The sequence below is a fragment of the Trachurus trachurus genome, assembly GCF_905171665.1.
Source record: "Trachurus trachurus genome assembly, chromosome: 17".
NCBI classification, from domain to species: domain Eukaryota; kingdom Metazoa; phylum Chordata; class Actinopteri; order Carangiformes; family Carangidae; genus Trachurus; species Trachurus trachurus.
Genome location: NC_139900.1, coordinates 1,358,943 through 1,377,625, shown reverse-complemented (window position 1 = coordinate 1,377,625; position 18,683 = coordinate 1,358,943). Strand labels below are relative to the sequence as shown.

The 18,683-nt window shown below is 41.6% G+C and overlaps 2 protein-coding genes across 2 annotated transcripts in view; one reads left to right on the top strand and one right to left on the bottom strand.

The window, feature by feature from the left end:
• The window catches only part of LOC311000809 (dual specificity protein phosphatase 18), a 255,469-nt gene that overhangs the window by 222,621 nt on the left and 14,165 nt on the right, over positions 1-18,683 (top strand). The window lies entirely within an intron of this gene.
• On the bottom strand, positions 8,652-11,397 carry LOC311000869 (verrucotoxin subunit beta-like; the record flags this gene model as incomplete). The annotated part of the gene is made up of 3 exons (XM_083991740.1): positions 11,285-11,397; positions 8,736-11,100; positions 8,652-8,661 (listed from the first exon to the last, which is right to left on the bottom strand). The coding sequence occupies exons 1-3, from the start codon at positions 11,382-11,384 to the stop codon at positions 8,652-8,654; spliced, it is 2,475 nt and encodes an 824-aa protein (XP_083847866.1). The 5' UTR covers positions 11,385-11,397.

The following is an 18,683-nucleotide window of genomic DNA, read 5'->3' as shown; positions in this document are numbered from 1 at the left end:
ATTTTAGTGGGAAAACGGCTATATACACGTAGCACATATCACATAACACAAGCACACAGGGACAGTGGGCCAAAGACAGAGTAATCATGATATGTGGAGCAGTTAGGCTACTGTAGGAAGATCTGCCGGCACCGGAGTCACTATGTTACGACTGCCGTCGTTATCTGTTAAATGTGTGCAGGTGTGTATGTGGTGTGTCTGTCTCTCATCCCAGGTGGTGCTTGTTAGACTCCAATTCCTCCCACTCCGAGCGATTGGTGCCTGGTCCTCAGCCTGGTCGGGGATTGGTGCGTGGGTCTGGGGGCTTGGCATTTAAACTCCAGCTGAGCAGTCGGCGGGGGGCAGAGCACGGCAGAAGACTCCTTTCCTCAACCCAACCAGCCACTTTTAGTTGTGTTCTTTTGTAGGGGTGGACCGCCATTTCAGTTATCAGTTTTCTCATGTTTTGTGGTTAGCCAGGGAGGGCAGTTTATGTTCTTTCCTTCTCTTTTCTTTGCAGGTCAGTTTGCCATTTTGAGTTAGATTCCTCTTTTGTTTGTTATGTTGGCCTGGGTCCACCCTGAAGTCCTCTTAGTTACTTATATTTACCTTACCTATTTTTGTACAACAATAAATTATGAGCTGTTTCACACTAAAATCATGGTGGCTGTCTTGAGTTCTGGGAAGAGAGTGTCTCGTATTCATGTTGCTCCTCAGATACCCCTAGCTGGGGCGTAACAACTAGCAATGGTCACATACCTGGTTCTCCAATAACCACAACTTCAGGGCATGTTTAAAAGCTGTGTGTAAATGTGAAGTGTTTTTTTTTATTTTTTTTATTGACACAACATACAGTTTAACAATCTACACATACCAAGACATCACCGAACAACAACAGCAAAAAACAACAACAACAGACAAACATGGGGCAGGTGCATGGGGCCTAGTTACAATTCTGCCTCCAGTACTTAGTTTGAACTCAGCCGTGACCCAGCCACAGTCCACAGATCCACATGTCCACCTTCAGGACCCTGCAAGGCAACAGATGACTCCTCCATTGCAAGCAAATTCAAATATTCTTCAAACCACTTATTCATGCTCAAGCAGTTTGGTTTTCTTATTTTCCAGTTCATAAGTATCATCCTTTTCACCGTGAGTCATGCCAGTCCAAACAGGCGCTGTATCATACAAGAGTCCACTCCATTTACCCTTCCTCCCAATATGCATAATATGGGGCACATTGGGATATCTGTACACAAAAAAGACTTAATGAAATGTTTGACATTACCCCATAGGCTTTTTACATCTGGGCAGTGCCACAGCAGGTGTACTAAAGTGCCAGTTTCACCACAACCATGCCAACACAAATCAGACAGGTCACAGTTCATTTTCTTAATAACATTTGGGGTTACATATGCTCTAAACATCTTTAACTGCATTACTTTACTTCTCACACTATTTGATAGATAGTTAGATGCTGTAAAATGTCTTGCCAATGGTCTGTGGTGAGCTGCAGTCCTAAGTCTTTCTCCCACTGTACCTTAGTTGATAAAATGTCTTCCTTACTGTGGGACAAAAATCTATACACTTTAGCAACCATGCCTCTACCATTGACTGCCTCTCTCAATTCTTTATCGTTATGACTTAAAGGGTTCCCCTTATTCAAATAGTGTTTAAGTATAATTTTGAGCTGAATATATTGGAAAAAAATCTAAATTCATTTAGATTATATTGACATTTCAAATCATTAAAATCAACAATTTTTCCATCAACTATTAATTGACTTAATGACGTATTGATGTTATATAGTTGCCATACTCTATTGACAATAGGTTTCTCTCCAGCAGTAAATAAAGGATTTCTCCAGATAGGACACGAAGGGAGTGATGGCCTAGTAATACCCAGTTGTCTATGTAGTTCTCTGGCTATTTCACATGAATGTTGGATCAAGGAGTTATTAAAGGCAGTTGCGACATGGAGGGGATCTTGATGTACAGCCATTTATAGAAAGTTCTAGCCTTCTAACCGAGCTCTTATGATCGTTTCCTGTTAGTTTTTTCAGTTGGTCCCAGATTATCTTGCTGTTTCCCTTTCCTTCACTTATTATATTGGCTGTTATCACTATGGGTGCATGTGGTGCAACTTCGAGGCTGCGAAGCCTGGGAGGCTGCACAAGAGCCACCCTCAGCTGCAAGCGGCAAAGCGGAGTGATTCACCCGAGCGGCAACGTAAACAAGCTTAGCAACACTGCAAACTGCTTTTTGTAAATGAGTTAGATATTTAAGCTGTTTGATTGCTAGATTTTCACGACAAATTCTAGCTAACCAAGCCTATATACAGAGTATTTTTGTTCAAGGGACAACGAGGAGTTTCTATTTGGTTATAAAGAGTCTGATATTAATGTGGATGAATCTACGTTACCACTTGTTAATGCTCCATTTTAGATAAATCTATGGTTTTGTCTCTATGGTTATTTTGTTATTATTAGTGGTGGTGGAAATGCTGGGCGAGCCGACCAGCGTTTCTTTACTTTCGGTTTCGTGGTGAGTCATGAGAATAACGCCGCCGAATCTCCGTTTATGGAGGGAACTACGACGGTATGTGATCGTCTTCCAACCTCTGACTTTAATTCTTGATGAATGAAAACATGAGTCTGTCTTGCACCGGTCAAAGAATTTCACGGTGCGGAGGCTCATAGATGTAGTGTGGAAACACTTCACTTTAACAAAACTCCTGGTTGTCCCTTTAATAAACTGGTTAGTTGAGCTGCTCAAAATTTTTAAGTGCAAGTGCTAACGTGAGTAACTTTGTTTGTTTGTTGATACAAAAGGCATCAGCATGAAAGGCTGATTGCAGAGATTCTTTGCAGGCTGGCTATAATGCTATGATAATTTCATATTGTATAATTATCATTATTCAGTCATCTGCCTTCAAGGCTGATTGGAGAAGCTTGTTGCAGCTCTTCTGGTGTTAAAACCAAGCGCACCTTTACTACGTCCCAGCAGTTGTCAATAGGCTGATTGCCTGCTGGGGGCGTGGCTAAGTATACAATGTTTGTCATTCATGTTTGTCTTTGTGTGTGAAAAGCAAGTAAAAAAAAAACAAAAGCAATGGAACTATCTGTCTGTCTTTCTTCATTGAGGGTTAGGGTTAGGGTTAGGATTCTGAAACTTGAGTAGATAATGAGTGAAATTTCAATTTTGAAATTTGAAATTGAACTATCCCTTTAAACGTTGTGTACTATGTGTAGTGCACGCATTTGTTTTCTTATGTGTTTTTCTCCCTCCTCTTAGGATGTTTGTCTCATTTAAGGAGACGTGTGAGTTGGTCAACATTAGCTATGATAGGATCCTTGAGGCAAACGTGAGGGTCGACTCGGCAGGTTTGTTGCAGAGCATCAAAGTCAACATTGTATTCAGTGCACTAAACCTGGTTCTCTTTATTGTTCTTAGACTTATCTGAAAGTGACTCTGGCCAAGATGAAGAGGATACACCTGCCAATGAGGGTTGGTGGCTTATCATCATCATCATATTACACACTTTACTTCCAACTGCCCATGTTAGTTTTGTTTAGGATATTAATTAAGCTCAAAGTCTGTCTCAGAGCTAGTTCTAGGGAAGAGATAATTAAGTACAAAGCAACTGAGTTTTTTTATTTTTTAAATTGCCTGTCAAATCAACTGATTCCAACTCAATTCTGAATATTGTGAACATTGCATTCAGTGTATTAACTGTGTTTTTATGCTGTCCTTATTAGGGTCCGGGCAGCTAAGCTGCCGGGACACTATTGTATTCCTAGGAATTCTTCTTCTTCTTTCTTTCTTTCTTTCTTCTTCTTCCAAGGAAGTCATACTTCCCATGGGCGAAAACTCACCAAACTTTGCACAAAGGTTCAGTCCCATGCCAGATTCACTCAACTCCAAGGACATGTGCCCCCCCCTCCTAGGGGGGGCACAATAAGCGTTTAAATTTAAAAACTTTAAAAATTCCTACCAAACCAACGGTAGATGCTACAGTGTTGAAACTTCACCACAATGTAGCCTCAATACTGCTGAAACTTTTGTCCACTTAAACTTATTACAAATTATGAAGTCCATCACTCTGTTTTTTTCAATAACTGTAAAACTTTTAAAATGTATCTCCTCCCACAATTTTTGCTCAATTGTCACCAAACTTGCTGCAGAGCATCTCCAGACCGTCCTCCACAAAACTTGTTTCTCGGATTTTTGATTAAGCAAAAATTGAGCCTACAGTGCATGAAAACGTTTGACTGTAAACAGTACTGTAAACATATACCATCAAATTCTTGCTAAATACATTTTCAATCTTCCTGAAAAAAAATGACAATATTCTGGAGTCATGGTTGATGAAGTTTAGCAAATATCACAATTTTATCTCAAAAACTGAATTTTTGAGAACATTTTGAATTCTGCTCTCATGGGAACAACTGCAGTCAATGTGAGAGTGGAATTTATAAACATCATATTTTCTCTTATGAAGCAAAACACTTATCATTAAAAACAAATCACCAACATTTCCATGCTGTCAAGATGCAATTTATGTATTATCAGATTTTTGTTTAGATGACTGAATTATTGACATTTTGACCATTTCATCACAACAGCTGCCCGGGCACTGACTCACCTGAGTGGATAAATGAAGCTACACAGCAAGTCTCACTACCAGCTAATTAGCTCAGCGAGTTAGGAGCTGGTTCTTCGAGGCAGAGATTGTGAGTTCGAGACCCAGCGAGGGTGATGATGATGATGTCAGATCAAAATGTCACATGTCCTCAAGCTATTTTGCTGTCTAAATGCAATTTATGTATTAACAGATTTTTGTTTAGATAACAGAAATCTGCGTTCACAACAGCTGCCCGGACACTGACTCCCTGAGTCTATTTGAGAAGACACACACCATGTTTCACTTCCAGATAATTAGCTCACTGAGTTAAGTGCTGGTTCTTGGTGTCAGAGGTTGTGAGTTCGAGACCCAGCCAGGGTGATGATGACAGATCAAAATGTCAAATGTCCTCAACACGAAACACAAGACAATTGTCCTAATGGTGGCATCACAGCAAGCTTCTAAATTTAAAAATTCAAATAGCTTGGACTGGACCATCTGCGAAGGCTCCTAACATCTTAGACTCATAGTAGATGTTTGACAAATACATATCATTATTTTACTTCAAAAACTGATTTTTCTTTTTCTGCCTACACGACAGTGAATGGCTTACTCAATTTGTGAAGCCACTGTTGAACTGCCACTTGTCAATTAGCTCAGTGCGATAGACAATGGTCTTTAGTTCCCGAGGTTGTGGGTTCAATCCTCAACTGATGCAAATTGGACATTATACGGACAACTGTCTTGTCTTCCTATTCTCCTGTTTGTTGCTCAGAATTGCCTAATTTTGCCCAAAAGTAGCCCAGACCCGACCCATCGCTGCGCAGCAGCTATAATTGTTCTTAGATTTGCTTGAAGATAATTCTGGTGATGACCCAGAGTAGGGTTGGTAGCCTATCATTATTATATCACATTACATCCTCCACATCTCCATATTGGGTTTGTGTAGAACTTTAGGACCAAAGTCTGTCACAGATTAAGTTTTGAGAAAAGTAAACCGTTGCTGAAGAGAGAGAACAGTGTCCCATCACCTGAGTGAAATCTGTGTCTGGATGTGTACGTCGGGCAGCAACGATATGCAACGCAATCATTTTTCCCTTTTAACACTGATTACAGCATTTTACAAAACTGTAAACATTCAAGTAAAAGCTGTGGATAATTTTAAAGGTAAATGTCACTGTCACAAGACAAGTTTGTAGAACTTGTATGAATTACGGTAGAAATGTAAAATAGTGTTTAAAAACCTCTTTGCTGCAGTTGCAACATTAATCCACTAGATGGCTCCAAACTACACACATCAGCTCAGCGTGAGGCTCAGGAGAGAAGTCATTTCCAACTGCTACACAAACACATATTAAGTCTCAGGTGTCAAATGTTTAGTCAGCACAATTACTGTTTATTTTCTGGATTAATATTATGTTTCTGCAGTATCACTGAGAACTTGAATATCTGTACATATTTTTAAAAAATCAGTCAATAGACCAGAGACCAGAGCTGTCACATTCTGAGGATATTTTTATTGAGTATAAGTCACATGACACAGTTATAATTAAATCATCAAACTCTCCAGTGTCCCCAAAATAAAACAAAATATAAAAACATGATTAAGAGCCACAATCTTTAAAAATCACCATCTACCAGAATCCTTTAAAGAGCTGATGGACGTCAACACTCAGGTGCAACAGAAGCTGATTGATTTCATTCACAAATGAGTTTCAAAACGACTGACTGAGTTACTATTTGATTGGAGGAAAAACATGAGGAAAGAAAACTAACATTTCTCTACAAAAGTCATGTCACTTTAATACAACTGGATAGAAACAACAAAAAGTTAAAATCAAAATGAGAACAAAACAGGAGAAAAAAAACAAACAAACCACAAACTGATGAACTGATCACATGATTAATGTCAACAGAATCACCACTAAATGAACAAAGCAATGAGGAGTGATTCACACCAATCACACTGAACTCCTCTAAACACCACAGAGGTCAGCCTTGACATGTTTAAAGCTTGGGTTGACGTTAAGAGGGATCGATCATTATTATTAACATCATTTAGATGGTGGTTATGGCCCAATAGTAGATAGATAGAGATAGATAGATACGCTTTATTTCGGTGTCACTCCACAACACACAATAAAAATCCAGAGACAATATAAAAATACAATATTCATTACAAAATTACCCGTTCCCCTTTGACAAAATTAAAAGTGATGGGGACCACTCAAAAAGAGAGTTGTGAGACACCAACTAATAAAATCATGAATAAAAACGTACATTATAGTACCATACAAACAAAACAATTGTTTTATGAACTGGAACTCATGAGAGACAGTCTTCTATTGAGGATGAGGTGGCAGGCTTTGGCACATACGTTAATGCAATGTTTGCCAGCTAAAATTACACACAATTTATTCATATCATCAAGATCATTAAAATAGGACTGTGTACTAAATAGATCAGTACGAATGTCCGTATAAGTAACACAGTGCAAAAGAGTAGTACGACCTACACAATGTGAAGAACAAGTACAAAATGAAGAAAGAACAAGTATCAAATGTATGATGAATCTTATGATACGTTTGATGCTTTAAATCTGAAATTTAAGAATAAAGCTGAAAAAAACAAACACAATTAGTCATCACGAATATTTCATTGCTGCTTTAAACGCATCATTGCATTAACATCTAAATCTAAATGGAAACAAAAAGGTGAAACTCATAATGTCTCATCAACATTCGCCGGCATAGCTAACATGTTGGTACATAGAAACTAAAACTACTGCTGATCCACCACAGTCACACTGATGAACTGTTTTTACTGCAGGTTGTTTCACAGGTTCTGGTTTCAGAAGGTTTTCAAGTTATTTAAACCAACTGAGTGGATTGTTGAATATCCCCTTCACCTTGGACTTCATCTTCTCAAACACTGACTTCTCTTCTCCAGTCAGATCAACTCCCTCTGCCAACTTGTTCAGAAGAACTGCTCGCTCTCTGACACTGTGCAGCTCTTTGATTCGCTGCTGAAATCCAGGTTTGGCCTCACGTTCCTCTGTCTGTATCAGGAGATCAATGTAATCTGGAGTAGACAACGGATCTGGACAGAGTGCGATCTCTCTTAGACGTTTCAGGCATTTCATTAATCTTTCCATCATTTCTATGATTTTCTTCTGCACCTGCTCATATTCTACTTCCAGATGTTTAATGATTTTCTCTTTGTTCATCTTCTGTCCCAGCGCCTCCTCATATTTCTTCTTCAGTTCCTGATACGTCTTCTTCACTGTTACACGTTTTGTGTCAATTCGGAACGAATTGTTGCGGTGGACGCTCCACACACACTTTCCCACACACACTGTGCAGTATTCATTTTTCATAGCAGCACACCCTTTTTTACCCTCGTCATTTGATATCCCACAAGGATAATGGCAGGTGGAGTTGCAAGTGAGGCAGTTGGTGACATAGGTTCTTGGTGGAAGATCAATCTTTATCATAATTTCGTCCACTGTTTCATAATCAAAGTCCTTGTTCTCCTTCATGTGGGTCTCGTGGTTTCTGAGTGCATCTTTTGTCATGTTTATTTCCTCCAGTTTTGACAAACCATTTTGTATAATTGACTGCACACCTTCAATAGTCGCCTCAAGTTGTTCACGCTCTTGGAGAACCTCCTTGGTCAGGGTCAGACTCTGGGGATCCATGCTGGATAGATGAGTGAAGAATGTCTTCATGCTGACTTTCCCCATTTTCCAGAACATGTGATCAAAGTCGTCCTCGTCAGCCTTGGCTCCTGTGTTTTTGGCAAAAAGCACAGAGTTGTTGAATTTGAAGTTGAGAACAGAGCCATCAGGGTTTGTAGCACATGGGATCTCAGCAGCTTCGATCGCCTTCAGGACTGGAGGCGTTTTACCATCAGCAAAAGTGACCAGAGCAACAATGTTTCTGGCAATGTCCTTCCCAAAAATGGAGAGGATGGCATCAAAGATGTACTTCTGTGTGTGTGTTAGACGAACTGAAGCTGACGGAACTACAAAACACACTGCATTAATGCTGTCAATTCCACCTTTGACAGAGAAAAACTCTCTGATTTTGTCTGTGATTTTTTTGTCCTGTGTGATTCCTCTTGTGTCTCCATACCCTGGAGTGTCGATGATTGTGAGGGAGTATGGAACTTGGAAACTATTCCTGTGGTTGATCTGATAGGCTGTCACCTCTGAGGTCTGACTGCACGCTTGTGATTCTTGAGTTTCTTCATCTATCAGTTTAAATCTGTAGTTGTCCTCCCAGTCAACTCCTAGGATGTAGTTGATCATGCCGTTGATCAGGGTGGTCTTTCCAGATCCAGTGGCTCCAACAACCATGATGGTTTTGTTTGATGAGTTTTTGGCTGGTGTCCTTCCAAAAACCTTTTTGTTGAACTTACCATGTCCTGCTGGTTTCAGATTTAAGAGGTAGACAGGTGGATCACTTGGGAGGAGAGTGAAGTCTGGGTTATCCACTGGTTCTTTCTTAGTTTTAATCTTGAGCTCTGCTCCAGGCCGACTCTGTCCAAAACCAACATCTGTGCGCATCCTGATGGAGTAGACCGTGTTGCGTTTAAGGTTCTTCAGAGCGAAAGTGTACACCTCCTCCCTGGTGTCTCTGCTCTGCCACTGACTGTTGTTCTCCTCCTTGAACTCAATGATGTAGCCTGCTACTGATTCACACATTTGGACAGACGGGGCGCTCCATGTCAGAGTGACTGAGTTTGCTTTCACTTGGGTGTCTCTTACCTGAGTTGGTGGACCAGCTGTTATGAGGGTCACAGCTGTGCAGATGTTGCTGCTGACAGTGTAGCTGAATTTGCCCACAGCTGTGACTCTGATCTCATACTCAGTGTTTGGCCTGAGTCCTGACAGAGTCACTTCCTCCTGGTTCTTCTTCAGTGGTTCAGATGCCCACGGAGGGTTTCCTTCCTGTTTGATTCTGTGTTCTACTCTGTACTCTACAGAGCCAGGATCTGGTTCAGGTGCTGCTCTAACTGTTATTGTATCATATGAAACAGAAGCAGCTGTTGGGGTGGCAGGTTTTGATGGAGGGAAGTGGACTGGTTCATCTGATCCTTCTTCAAATATGAAAATACACGCCCCAGGATGACGTCCATCATATTTTGCTGCAGATATGAATCTGGTGTCATCACTGCTGTTCACCATCTTCAGTTCTTTAAACAGTTTCAGTTGTGTCCTCATAGTCTGTCTGGTATCAGTGGTGAGCCAGTCTGAGTCTCTGGTGGTTAGATCAGAGGATTCTCCAGCTGTGTCCATCATTCCTGCTGGTTTCAGGTGATTGGACAGTTTGACCAGGAAACTATCAGGCTGCTCTACTGAGGTGAATGAAAAGCACACAACATTTCTGAGGTTTAAATCAGACAAGAGGTCATCCAGCTCATCATCCATCTTCACATCTAGTTCCTCCAGCTGCTTAAGGTAGGACTTCAGTGTGTCTGATTCCTTCCCCTTGGTTTTTAGCCACTGATCCAGGTCTTTACTGTTGAATGGTGACTTCTCATGTGCCTTGAGGATCTCCTCCAGGACACTTTCCTCGTTCCCACCCCCTCGGATTGAAGGAAGCACTGACCCAAGCTTCTGCATGAAGTCATACTTGTAATGTTTGCACATCTGCATCAAATCCTGAACCTTCTTTTCCATGGAAGGAAATGTTGCTGCTGCTTTGCCTCTCAGCAGGTCTCTGCATCTCATCTCTGTCTGGTTCAAACTCTCTATAGTTTCTGAAGAGTTTCTGATGAGAGCACTGCTGATGTCTCTTTGGAGTCTTGCTGCTCTTGAATCGAGCTTCACCAGAGGGTAGAGCCACACCCTGAGAGGAACAGCATGTTCTCCATCCCCACCAAGCATATTAGGAAGGTTTCTGTAAACACTCATAGCATCACTGAAGGACGTTGGGTTGGAAGGTAACTTGAAGTCTCCATGAAACATGCAGCTAAACTTTTCTACTGCTGCTTCCTCTTCTTTGTTCATGTTGACAGATGCTTCACAATTTGCTGTGAGGTGCTTCAGTTTATTGAACATGACTTTAGCCTCCCCTTCCACTTGTTTCTTATCTTCCTCTGATGATGATTCTCTGTCAAACACAAAGTAAGCACCAGCTCCATACAAGATGGATATGACCACATGAGTGGCAGTGTCATCCTCAAACACATTAGGATGAGTCACCTGTCCACGACCCAGGTGAGCCATCGTTAATGATTCAAACTTTATTGTTGTTTTATACTGAAGAGTCATGCGGGGTTGTTTGTCAGATTTCTTTGTGTCTTGGAAGTATTTTGCTGATCCCCCCATATCTACCAGTCCTCCTAAGATGCTCAGCTTCAGAGAGCCAGAAATCTTTAATGAGTTTGATTTCTCTTCTATTGAATCTGATGTGGTGACATTGAAGTCAGTATTATTTTGATGTTGAACACTTGTATTACTTTTCAGCTGATCTGGATCCCACATAGTTACACCTGTTGACACATTAATGACACAATGGTAAGTCAAAAAAGAGTTCAGAAACTTAAATGTCTTATCCAAATGACACAAACCAGGTACTGAAGTGTTTGTTACAATAGTTTTGAAGCTGTATATTTATCCATGTATTCTTGTTAAGATTCACTGAGGCTCTGAGGGGTTAGGGTTAGCTATCCCTACCTGGAACAAGAAGGTCCCTCCTGCAGTCATACAGCATGCCAAGCTGGAATGGTCTTCCAAGGGCTGCAATCTGTATGGTCTCATCACCAGGCGAGGCCATGATGTAGCTAAATTTAAACTGGAAAACAAAAAAGCAAACAAACAACTTAATTATCAGCAGCTGAAACTAATTAAATTGTCCTAGAGTGCTTCAGACAGAGAAAGTAATTGATTTCAAAAGAGAAACTCAGCACAGATGTCAGGACTGACTTCCTGTAGCATACCTTATTAAAAGGCATTAGTCGTAGTCGGTCGGCAAACAAGCCACAATGTCCTTCTTGGATAGCAAATGGCGTAAACATACTCCTGAATATCTTAACAGTCATATCGAAATACCTGTGGTTCCTGTTGTTGTTTCCTTTCTCAGAGTGGACTGTGAAAACTGCAACGGGAAGGCAGAACTTCCGCGGGCTGGCTCGTTCTGGCCAATGAGAGGCTAATCGCAGCAGCAAACTTCATTTAGCTAAGACTACTCAACAACTAAGGTACTTGTTGTTGCAAGTTGGATTTTCTTGCAGTACAGACAGAAACAGATGGGAAGAAAACCTGCAACCTCATACTGCACATATTGGAGAACCTCAGCTTCATCAAGAATAAGATATATCTGGGCAACAAGTGAATCGAAGGTAACTGGACTTGTTTAGGTTCCGCCTCTTATCCAAAGGGCTTTATCAGTATGTAACGCATTGGTCTGACTACTCCTCACTAGTCTGACAAAACAGTGGAGACAGACCCATGTATTTAACCTCTGTGGGAGTCACAACATAAGAAACCATAGTTTCATCTTGTTCAGTTGCATGTTCCTCACAAAGGAACGCCTTCAAGCCATTGGTTCAGGTATGTGACGACACATGGGTGAAAATCAAAACCCAAGTTTTCCAGGTATTCTCTGAACACATCAACTCAGTGGACAAAAACATAAAGTTCACTAGAGAAGATGGTAAGGACAAGCACCTACATTGTTTGGATTGTGACATTAACTTTGGTGAAGACCGGAGCCTCCACATTGGGGTAGATAGGAAACCCACACACAGACCAATATCTTCTATTTGACTCACACCATCCACTGGAGCATAAACTGGGAGTTATCTGGACTCTTGATAAAACAGCAACATGCTCCAGAAAGAATACCAACTCTGAGGGTGCTGAGGAAATGAAAGACAAACGCAAAAACACGTATCCCATACGTGCCTGGGGTATCAGAGAAACTCAGGAGGATTTTTAACAAACATCAAATCCCTGTATGTTTCAAACCCAGCAACACACTCAGGTAAAAACTGGTACACCCAAAATACAGGGTACCACACACTCAAAACTAACAGAGACAGAAATCTTTATAGTACCCATAGAAGCACCTCCCAGACTTGGTACACACTTGGACAGCTTCTCCCCCATCAACCTGTCAGACTTAACCTCTGCAATTACTTCTTCCAAGTCAGCCACATGTCTGCTGGATCCAGTCCCGACAAGACTACCTAAGGATGTAGTTAACATTTCTATATTGAACCAAATCAATCTTTCCCTAGTCACAGGCTATGTGCCACAGGCCTTCAAGGTGGCTGCCATTAACCCTTTACTTAAAAAAACCTTCTCTTGACCCAGATGTCCTAGCCAACTATAGGCCTATATCCAACCTTCCTTACATCTCTAAGATCCTCGAGAAGGTTGTCCTGGAGCAGCTACACGAACATCTGCACAGCAACGAGCTCTTTGAAGCTTTCTAATGATCTTCTTATAGCTTCAGACAGAGGTCTCGTCTCTGTACTTGTACTTTTGGACCTCAGTGCTGCATTCGACACCATTGACCACAGCATCCTGCTGCAGAGACTGGACCATGAAATTGGGATTAAAGGAACTGCCCTAAAATGGTTTAAGTCAGGTTTCAATTTGTTAATGGTAATAACGACCACTCAGAGTATAGCAGAGTTACGTATGGTGTACCGCAGGGTTCAGTCTTAGGGCCAATCCTCTTCATTCTTTACATGCTCCCATTAGGTGGCATCATCCGGAAGCACTCAATCAATTTTCACTGTTATCCGGATGATATGCAACTCTACTTGTCCATGGAGCCAGATGACAGAAGCCGTCTCATCAATCTGCAAGAGTGTCTGAAAGACATTAGATCCTGGATGTCCTCTAACTTCTTGCTACTGAATTCAGATAAAACTGAGGTCATCGTGTTTGGACCTAAACATCTCAGGGACTCGTTCTCTAACCAGATCGCTACTCTAGATGGCATCACCCTCACCCTGAGTAAAACTGCAAGGAACCTTGGAGTCATTTTTGACCAGGACTTTTCCTTCAGCTCCCACATAAAACATGTGACTAGGACCGCGTTCTTCTATCTGCGCCGTATCACTAAGATTAGGAATATCCTCTCCCAGAGTGATGCTGAGAAACTGGTGCATGCATTTATCACTTCTAGGCTGGACTACTGCAACTCTCTCCTGTCAGGATGTCTGAAAAACTCTCTAAAGAGTCTCCAGCTGGTCCAGAATGCCGCAGCGAGGGTTTTGACAGGAGTTAGGAAGAGAGAGCACATCTCTCCCACCTTAGCTTCTCTCCACTGGCCCACCAAACATTGGACGTCTGATGGACGTGCAGATCATGTCTATATTGCGTCCGTCGGTCCAAGACCAATTCTGGACGCCTAAACGACGTCCAAACTAGGTCCACTATTTGGCCGTCTAATCATGACCTCACTTGGACGTCAATATGCAGTTAAACATTTGGACGTCAGGCTTGGTCACTTTTTTTGGACGTCGAGGACAGGTGCAGGAAATTGACATGATTAATGATTGTAGTAGTTTTAGTAATAGTAGTAGTGGACAAATAACAATATTGTTATCAGCATGATTAATAAATACAAATATATATTGTTTGTGATTAAACATTATAAGAGACGTCCAAACAACGTCTTGTCTACGTCATTTTTATATGTCTAATTTTGGTCCCCTGAAGGTGCAGACTGTTACTCCAGATGACGTCCAAATGTGGACATTGTAGACATCTTTTCTATGTTCAATTTAAACTCATTTAAGACATTGTTGTTCTTGAGTACATGTGATATTTTGTTATTTTACATCTTTGTTTTTCCTACAGTTTTTTTTTTCAATTTCATTTCATTTTATTTCAATTAATTAATTAATATATTTTAATTTATATATTTTGAAATGAAATTTGTGGGAGATTATAGGCTTCAGAAAATAATTTCACCCGATCATGGTTCATAAGAGTAGGGAGAAGTAAATATAATTCTGAACAGTCTTTGATAAGAGCCTTTATTATTTAAACTAGTCAAAGGCACTCTGATTGGCTGAGGCAGCATGTGATCATACTCTGATTGGCTGAGGCACCAGCAAACACCACTCTGATTGGCTGAGGAAATACACCAAGCAACTGGCGCGTTTCTTCTCTACTGCAGAGTGCAGAAGCAGGCTGTGGTCAACATAACGCTTTGGTTACAACAACATCGTTTTCCACTAAGTGGAAGGTAAGTTTGCTTGGTTTAGTTGATTTTATGTTTACTGTACATGCATTTATAGTGTCAGTTTCTTTCCGGCGCCCATTTTAACCGATTGTGTCGTTCAAGACGCGCTGCGGGGTGCACCTTCACGGCCCCGGTGTCTGGTCTATTTGCTGTAATGAGTAGCTATGAGGACTGTTGTGGTAAACGGGGATGTGAGTGGTAGCCGCGGATGCTAGCCGCCACCGCTAGTTAGCATCGGGCTAGCGGAAGTTAGCATCGTGCTAGCGGAAATTAGCATCGGGCTAGCGGATAGCATCCACTGCTTGCACTCACTAGCATCCAGGACAGCTAACAGTGCTAACAGCCCTCCTATACTCTGCTGTACGGAGCTCCTCCTGGGCTCTGTCATACACACAAGCTGCCACTAGCTACTCTTCCTGGGGTCTGTTTCACAGTGAGGATGGTGTGTTGTGCAGTTTCTACCAGAATTTTGCATGTATAAAAAAAAAAACTGTAACACTACATGTATTTTTCATCCACTTAACAATTATGCACTACTTTGTGTTGGTCTATCACATAAAATCCCAATAAAATACATTAAAGCTGTTGTTACATGACAAAATGTGTTAAGTAAAAGTTCAAGGTGTATGAATACTTTTGCAAAGCACTGTATCATTCACATTTATTTATAAATGTTTTTTTCCCCCCCCAGCCACAGAGGACTTCATAAAGACACATGCTGGAGGAGAGGGATACACAGCAGTCACCCAGGACTGATTATCCATTGTGGAGAATCTTGTCACAGTTTTGTATGCACTTTTGTACATGTCTTTTGTGTGTTAAAGCAGAACTATGCAGGATTTCGGCTGTAATTATTGTGGCTCAGAGTCACTGTGATGGTAGAGTGACCTATTATGAGGTGAATGGGGTCTAGGCCAATGCGCTCACCCCCCCCACTGGCTGAAAACCGCACTTGCAAGATCAGTCCTCCGTCTCGGTGTAAATCTCATCAATGGATAGAACTATCGCGAGAAACTGCCTTACGGCAGTACGAGATAAGAACGCAGATGACGTCATGCATGTCATGAATCGTGATTGGTTTGAGTTCGGAAAGTCGGAGGAAACCATGGAAACATGTTTGTACTGATGAAGTTCGGCTTGTGGCTAACACGGAGCTAATGCTAACAGACACACACACACACCATGGATCTTTTATAAGATAATGTAATACATCATGACACACACACACACGCCTTCGCGTTTTGGAACCTTTATTCATGTGTGTGTGTATGTCTGTGTCTTTGTGTCTTTGTCTGTGTGTGGCCGTATTAGCGTTAGCTCCGTGTTAGCATTAGCTCCCTGTTAGCGTTAGCTCCGTGTTAGCATTAGCTCCGTGCTTAGCAAACACCGCTCTCTACCTTCAGCAGTAAACACAAGCACGTGTAGGGAGGGGGTGGAGGAGGTGGGGCGGCGAGTTTTTTTTTTACGACAGTGACATGTGCCTCCCAGAACTGTGGGGGAGCCCCGGAGAGGGAAAAAAAGAGAAACCAACGAAGGAGCGAGCTATTTCCGGCCAAGTTGCATAGTTCTGCTTTAAGTATGCAGTAGTTGGTTCTGATTTGTAATTCTCCTCAAAACACATTGAGTTTATCACTTAAATTTTTATTGTGTTATATTTGTTGTTGTGCCACAGACCCAAGCAAGGTGGGCTGTGTAACTTTATGTATTTATTAGTATTTTACCAGCAGTGTTGATTTCAACAGATACGAATAACTTTATTAGAATGACATGTTTGTGCCAGTGATTAAGACAATAAAGATGGAAATAAATGAATGGGGATTGAATTGTGATTTATTATTTATTATTGGTAAACCTGTGTATAACTGTAGTCCCATATGTTTACAGGAGGTGGAGGATCTGTTTCCTGTTAATTTTCCTGTAGCTACATCTGGCTCAGCAGCAGGTTTGAATTGGAAATGCATTACACCTTTGCATGCGTTTCCAGGTAATCTGCTGCTGAGAAAACCAAATGAAGCTATAGGAAAGTGAACTGGAACAGTCTGACACCTTCTGAAATGGGACTACAGTTATGCACAGAGCCTAGAAGCAGTATAAAAACGATGTCTAAAATTAGTTTAAATTTGATGCAAAAAAAGACGTCGAAACGACCACATTTGGACGTCAAATAGCCCTCATGCGGCGGTCCTGTGGACGTTCAGTAGATGTCGGTTTAAATTTTGACGCAGAAAAGACGTCTATAATGACCACATTTGGACAACAAATAGCCCTTATACGGCGGTCCTGTGGACGTCAATACTGGACGTTCACTAGACGTCGGAAAAAGACGTCGTCTGGAGTAACAGTCTGCACCTTCAGGGGACCAAAATTAGACGTGCAAAAATGACTTACAAAAGACGTCGTTTGGACGTCTCTTTGCTCAGTGGGGGCTTCCTGTAGGATTTAGAATAGACTTAAATCCTTCTGCTGACTTATAAGGCTCTTAATGATAAAGCTCTATCCTATCTGAAAGAACTAATCATTCCCCTCCTCTCGCATATTTTGAACTGTCATTGGCCGCGTTTCCCAGATTCGATCTTTCTTAAGGACTTAAGAAGGCTCTTAAGAAGGGTTCGGCTAAGAAGGAGCGCTAAGATACGGGTGTTTCCCAGATGCGTTCTTAACTGCCTTCTTAAGATCACGCCAAAGAAGCTTCTTAAGAAGCTCTTAACAGGAGCTGTCCACCACCACAGTACTGAAACTGGATCAATCGATGCCAGGCAAATCGATTATTATATCACACGCCACCTAATACATGCATAAATCACACACAGTGACAAGCGCAGCTGCACCGACGGGCGATGAATAAACCGAAGACGGAATTTCCACTTGTCAAACATGGGGTTAACACAGGTCCCGGTGTCCGCGGGCCTGATTAGAAACTTCTCCGCTGTTGTTGCCGCGTTGGTCACGGGCAGTGACGGACTGGCCATACACGGCACAGCCGCGTAAAGATGCGGCCGAGACGGCTGCGTGACCATGTGATTGATGTGTGTGAAAATAAAAAATAAAAACGTGTGCAGGGGCTGGCTGGTTTACAGCCTGACAACTCTGGAAAAGAAAGTGGAAGCATTGCCGTGGTCTGGGTTCGAATCCACCCACTAAAATATTATTTTGGTGGTCAACACGTTTTTCTTTTCTCATCATCATTAAATGATCAATGCAAGGCTAAATATGTATATAGGCTATATATATTTAGGCAGTGGAGTGTTAATGCGTGACAGTCTTTTTGGTGCCAGTATAACATGGCACAGGAGGATCAGTGTCACGGCTGCCACACTCCGTGACACTGACCCTTGCTTGCGATGCCCCCACCACACCAAGAAGCTGCCCACTGTGTAAAAACACGATGAAACAGCGACACTAGGGGTTTATTTAAGAACGGTTGTTTTTGATGTTCATGCAGATATGGGACGTGGATGCGTGCGTAAAAAGTTATGATGAATGATAGTCCTGATGATTAATTTTATTTGTGTGCCTGATGTGCAGAGCACATGTTATTCCTCATATTTAGGTTATTTATTGTTCTTATTTTATTTTTTATCTCTTTATTTTTTATTTCGGCACATAATTTAATGTTTTAAACATACGATGTGCACTGCTTAATATCTTGCTTAGTGTGATATTGATTTGCCTTGAAAACGTGAGCGTTGGTCGCTAAGAAGACTCGTAAGAGTGGGTCAGCTCGATCTTACGTTTCCTTCTTAGTGAAAGATCTTCTTAGGCTAAGAGCGACTCTGGGAAACACGTTCTTCTTTCACAGCGCTCTTAAGAGCGCTCCAAAGAAGATCTTAGCGCTAAGAGCTTCTTAACAAATCTGGGAAACGCGGCCAT